The sequence below is a fragment of the Leiobunum rupestre genome, chromosome 4 (genome assembly GCF_980474605.1).
Source record: "Leiobunum rupestre chromosome 4, qqLeiRupe1.1.hap1, whole genome shotgun sequence".
Taxonomy (NCBI): domain Eukaryota; kingdom Metazoa; phylum Arthropoda; class Arachnida; order Opiliones; family Sclerosomatidae; genus Leiobunum; species Leiobunum rupestre.
Genome location: NC_143387.1, coordinates 18585338 through 18591150, shown reverse-complemented (window position 1 = coordinate 18591150; position 5813 = coordinate 18585338). Strand labels below are relative to the sequence as shown.

General features: G+C 38.5%; 1 protein-coding gene across 1 annotated transcript; it reads right to left on the bottom strand.

Moving 5' to 3' along the window:
- Positions 1-4257: 4257 nt before the first annotated feature.
- LOC149946551 (uncharacterized) lies at positions 4258-4800 on the bottom strand. The gene has a single exon (XM_090170810.1). The coding sequence runs from the start codon at positions 4798-4800 to the stop codon at positions 4258-4260; it is 543 nt and encodes a 180-aa protein (XP_090026936.1).
- Between the last annotated feature and the right edge of the window lie 1013 nt (positions 4801-5813).

The following is a 5813-nucleotide window of genomic DNA, read 5'->3' as shown; positions in this document are numbered from 1 at the left end:
GAGGGTCGAGAATCAACCGCGAGGGTCGAGAATCAACCGCGAGGGTCGAGAATCAACCGCGAGGGTCGAGAATCAACCGCGAGGGTCGAGAATCAACCGCGAGGGTCGAGAATCAACCGCGAGGGTCGAGAATCAACCGCGAGGTTCGAGAATCAACCGTATGAGTCGATAATCAACAGGGTCGAGAAGCAACAGCGACCGTAGTGAGAATTTTGTCCGATTTGGCGTGCCATAGATATGTTCCTGAATAGAAGAGAGGCATTTCAATTATATAAACCTCTCATCTTCATTATGTTTTAAAAATTTAAAGAATAGAGGTGGGATATTAAGAGAAAATGAATTAATATTTCTTTATAAGGGTTAAAAACGAAGAATTAATCATTACTCTGTTTTAAAAACTACTTCTGAATCTTCATCATATCCGCTTACGTCGATCAGATTCGTCCATCTAAAAATTGAAAATTAAATGAAGTATAGGTACGTTTTTTCTAATTTTTTTAATATAGTCTTAAGTTTCAGTTAATTATTTCATTATTAACTTCAGTTACAAAATATTATGTTACTACTTTTTACGGTTCAAATAATTGAAATATCATAAAGGAAAGACATGTTACGGTAAAATTATGTAAACCACATTTTATTTTTGTTTTAAAGAATAGAGGTGAGATAGGAAAAGAAAATGGGTCAATATTTAAAAATGATACTTACAACTTAACAACTGAAGTTTGATTCAACATTGTTTTTATCGGATATATTGATTTTTACTACTAAAATGTATGATTGAATTTTAAACTGAGGGGTATATAAACCCATTCCGAACGTTGTTAAAGTTCCACCTTAAACGCATGAGCGATACGCTTCTATTTCAATTGGTGTGGGAAAACGATTGATTTTAAGACGTTAACATGGAATTGCAATTGAAATGGCAATTAAATTTCTTAGAAATAAACGTTTTATACCAATGATTCGTTTTCTTATCTTTTTCAATAAAAACGAACTGCTTAGTAGTAGGAAACAATTGGGGCCAAGGAATAATAGAAACGCGTATGACGAAAATAAGAAGGTCATGGGGAAGATGAAATGAGCGGTATTCCTATTCAGGAAATTTGTGGTCTACGACTGAAAATGTACAGTTTTGTTTCAGCAAACCCTTTTGCAAAACGGTTAAAATGGTTTTAATTTTTTATTTTCATGACAATATTACATATTCCAGTCTTTTTACATGACGCCATAAAATGTAATTTACGCTTATATAACGTAGCTGATAGCTATGACTAAATCAATAAGTGTTTTGTTTTTGTTCAATAGACATCAAGTAGGCGTATTAGGAAATTTATTGTTGAAATAAAATTTAGTGGCTTTAGTTCATAGATCAATTGGACTTAACTTTACTAAGCTATATAAAGGTTATCCCTCAACCGAAGGGAATCATACCAGTTTTCTACGCCATTCAAACAGTCCTGAAACTTTTAAATAAAATAAATAAACTACCAAAACGTAGACAAAAATATCGCGGTATGCATTCTACGATATACCGTGAAGCCTAATTTAATGGTTGGAAATTCTGGAAAAAGGGTGAGCTTTGAGTTTTAAATGCCGTCGTCTAAAGAGTCCACGCCAACAAATTTTACACGGAATACGGATGTATACCTTGTACATTTTATTATCTTACATGTTATTTAGTCATATAATACTTAAGTTTTACATTCGAATTACTAAGCGAAATCCCATTATATTCTTCATAGAAAGAAACCGCGTTTATGTTGCTGTAACCCCTCAATGTCATATCCCACGATACCCCTCTCCAACCACACAGTCTTCTGTTTTTCACGGTAGCTAGATGCTTTCAAAGTGTTTCGTTATTCCTTTATTTATAAAGTAAATAAATAATACGATAGTACTGAACAATAAAGAGTTTAATGTTAACCATAGCGCGGCACACTCACGACTGCCGCAGTGTTGCCTTTCACATTTACGTCAGTCGTAGCATGGTATACAAATGTTATACGAGGATGGTGCTGGCATCTGTAGGCAAATATTATTACATCCCCTTTTCAATAAAACTACAAATTATTTACAAACAATTATTTAGAGTGTACTAAGAATATACAGGGTGTCTCAATTTGCTCGATCAGGCCATTTTTCTCAAAATGTATTTATGCTAGGGTTCTGAAATTTTCAGGGTTTATTTGTTAGGTATGGAAGGCTTTGGTTACTAAATTTCAGAGAAACCGAACGATTTTGTGCCGTTTTGGAAAATTTATTTTTTCACCGGTAGGTGTCACGCAAAATGTTTCAATAGAAAAGTTGTAGGGCATAGCCGAAAGTGTAAAAATAATTTTGGTTCGGTTGAAAAAGACCTATTTTTCACTGAGTTTGGAGGTCGGGGGAAAAATAAGTTGTACTAGCAGGCAATAGCCTTTAACGTAAACAATCGTACATAATTACAACACACATGTACATTTATTTTAGGGAACTTATGCTTTCAGCTATGTACTTAATAATCAGATCTGCAAAAAGTTATTACGTTCAACACCTAATTAGACAAAGACCGCGTCTTCCATTTCGACGTGGTTACGAGTAAGATCATCAAACAAAGATTTGTAGACCAAAAATTACGTTTATTTTTCTTTTGTTGTTTTTTAACGTGAAATATCAATTGTCCTAGTATTTAAAGCGTTTACATTTCAAAGTTAAAACATTATCTCAGCTTGGCCGATTGTTGTCCAGTATGCCTCTTTACACTCGAGATCAGGGCGCTCATATGCTAGAATTATTTTACGGAGAAGGTCGTCGTAATGCTACTCTAGTAAGTCAGTTATTTAGACGAAGTTTTCCCAATTGCAGACCAAGTCATACGACGGTTCTTAGAGTGGTCCGCGACTTCGACAACTGGGGTAATATCAATCCGAGGTTTCGTGGTCGTGGTCTCCAGGACATCGACATGGAAAACACCATACTTGCTTACTTCGTCGCCTATCCTCGAGCGAGCGTCAGGACTGCCAGCTTTGACTTAGGGTTGGATCTAAACTACGTTTGGAGAACACTCAAAAGACACCATTTTCATCCTTATCGAGCGACACTTCACCAAGGAGTGCATGACGGTAAAAGACAGCGCCGACTCGACTTCTGCAATTGGTTTTGCCTCATGGCTGACGCACACCAGGATTTTCACGATCAACTACTGATGTCCGACGAATGTTCATTCGGAAGAGATGGGCCTTTCAACCGTCATAACCAACATATCGGCTGCCCCATGGCAAAACCTTCCAACCAACAAATTTTGGAAAAATAAGATTTTTACGCATCAGTATTACTAAGGCATGTACAAAAGTACTGTAAAAGTTTCAGGTAAAAGTCATAAATATGACTTAAAAAATGGTTTTGGATTTTATAATTCTCGCATTAAAAACAACGTTAAAATCTTTTAACTTAGGTTTTGAAAAAGTCAAATATCTCAAAATTATGATGGTGTTGGATAAAAGGTTTTGCCATGGGACAGCCGATATGTGGGACTACGAGAATCCACACTGGGGATTTCCTCACCGCCACCAAGTGCAGTTTCGCTTAAATGTGTGGGCTGGTCTGTTAGGTGACAGAATTATTGGCTCGTTCTTCCTGCCAAATCGTCTGAACGGTCAAAACTACTTGGAGTTCCTTCAAAATGAAATATCCAACGTGTTGGACGACATTCCTCTGGCCAAGTACAGACGCATCTAGTTCCAGCAAGATGGGGCGCCACCTCACCAATATCGTGACGTGGTTGCATATCTAAACGACGAGTTTCCTGGAAGATGGATCGGAAGAACCGGTCCTGTTCGTTGGCCTGCAAGATACCCTGATCTAACACCACTCGACTTTTTTCTTTGGGGATTCGTAAAGGACTACGTATACCAAACACATGTGACGAGCGTTGAAGATTTACGACAAAGGATCATCGAAGCATGTCGCCGGGTGACTCCAGAAATGGTTCGGGGAGCATTTCGCAATATGCAACATCGTGCATATTTGTGCATTGCATCAGAAGGTGGCATTTTTGAAAACATTTTGTAGAAGTCATTAAAAAACATTCGTTACTTGGGCTAAATATTATTTGTTTATTTTTCGAAATCTTATAACTGAAATGCATGTTACCTACAATTCGTTAAAGGCTATTGCCTGCTAGTACAACTTGTTTTTCCCCCCGACCTCCAAACTCAGTGAAAAATAGGTCTTTTTCAACCGAACCAAAATTATTTTTACACTTTCGACTATGCCCTACAACTTTTCTGGCCAATAGACAACTTCTCTAGCTTTGCGCAAACACGCTTGTACTCCTACGTGGCTTGAGTGAAGTAGCTTGAGAGTTTCCGCTCTCAATTTTTGTGGGATTAACACTTGAGACCCTTTAAAAATTACACCATCGTCGATTGTGAGGCATTCTCTGAAATTCCAGAATTGTCGAATTTCTGGTGGAATTTTGTTTCGGGTATGTGGCCACCCTTCAACAATTGCGGTTTGAAGAACTTGGAGACTTTTATCTTCTTCTGTGGCTATTTTAATTTTGCAAATTCGATTATCCGACATTCGAGCGTAATCGGCAAGTTTTATTTTCTCAAATAGAGAAGGAAATGTCCTCTCGTCTTTCAAATGAAAGACGATGGGGTCCATGTCTCCGTCATTTTCGAGTTCCATGTCCGGAAGCGATACTCTTGATAAACAATCTGCGATGTACATTTCAGACCCTTTCTTGTATCGCACGTCTAAAGAGTAATTTTGCAACTTTAGAAGCATACACTGAAGTCGCTTCGGCGCGGACATTTCAAGTGGTTCGTGGTCCGTTTCGGCGTTAACCTTGTCTCTTCCACATAGGTACTGATGAAAACGTTTACAACCAAAAAAAATTGCAAGTCCCTCCTTTTCAATTTGGGCATATTTGCGTTCCGTTGGAGTTAAGGAACGTGAAGCGAAAGCAACGGGTTGGCCATTTTGCAACAAGGTCGCACCAACTCCGACGTCGCTAGCGTCGCATTGCAGTTACCGACTCATCGACGTTGTAATAACGTAATATTGGAATTTATGTAGCCAAGGCTTTGACAGATTCGACGGCTTGAGTGTGCTCGTTGGTCCACTTCCATTCGGCTCCTTTTCGAGTGAGTTGCCTCAAAGGTTCAGTGAAATCCGAAAGTTTTGGAAGGAATTTAGTCATATATGTGACAAACCCAATAAAACTTTGAAGGGATTGTATGTTGTGTGGCATAGGCATTTCTTTGACTGCGGACACCTTATCTGGATCAGGTTTAACACCTTCAGTGGTCAACAAGTGTCCCATGTATGGCACTTGCGTCATACGAAGCTTCATTTTTGACTTGTTGAGTTTAAAATTATTTTCACGAGCTCGTTCGAGGAGAGCTCGAAGATTTAGATCATGATCCTTTATTGCTTCTTCTAAATTCACGCCACACCCAAACACAATAATATCATCCGTCATGTTATCAACTCCTTTGAGACCAACGACTAATTCATTTTGACGTCTCTGATACTCTTCTGGTGACGTTGTAAGTCCGAACGGCATTCGTAGCCGCGGTATCGGCCAAAAGGCGTCCAAAACGTTGTTAGGAGACTACTCTCTTCGTCCAACTTCACCTGCCAAAACCCATCCTTGGCGTCCAAAACACTGAACACCATAGCCTGTGACATTCGAGGGAGAATCTCGTCGATTGTTTTCAAAGGAAACTTTGCTCGTTTTAAGACTTTATTGAGCTCTAGAGGATCCAGACAGATTCTAATTTTATTTGGTTTTTTCACCACAACCATACTCGATATCCAGTCGG

Excerpts from the sequence above, each read along its gene's own strand:
- LOC149946551 (XM_090170810.1), bottom strand. The coding sequence starts at position 4,800 with ATGTCCGCGCCGAAGCGACTTCAGTGTATGCTTCTAAAGTTGCAAAAT.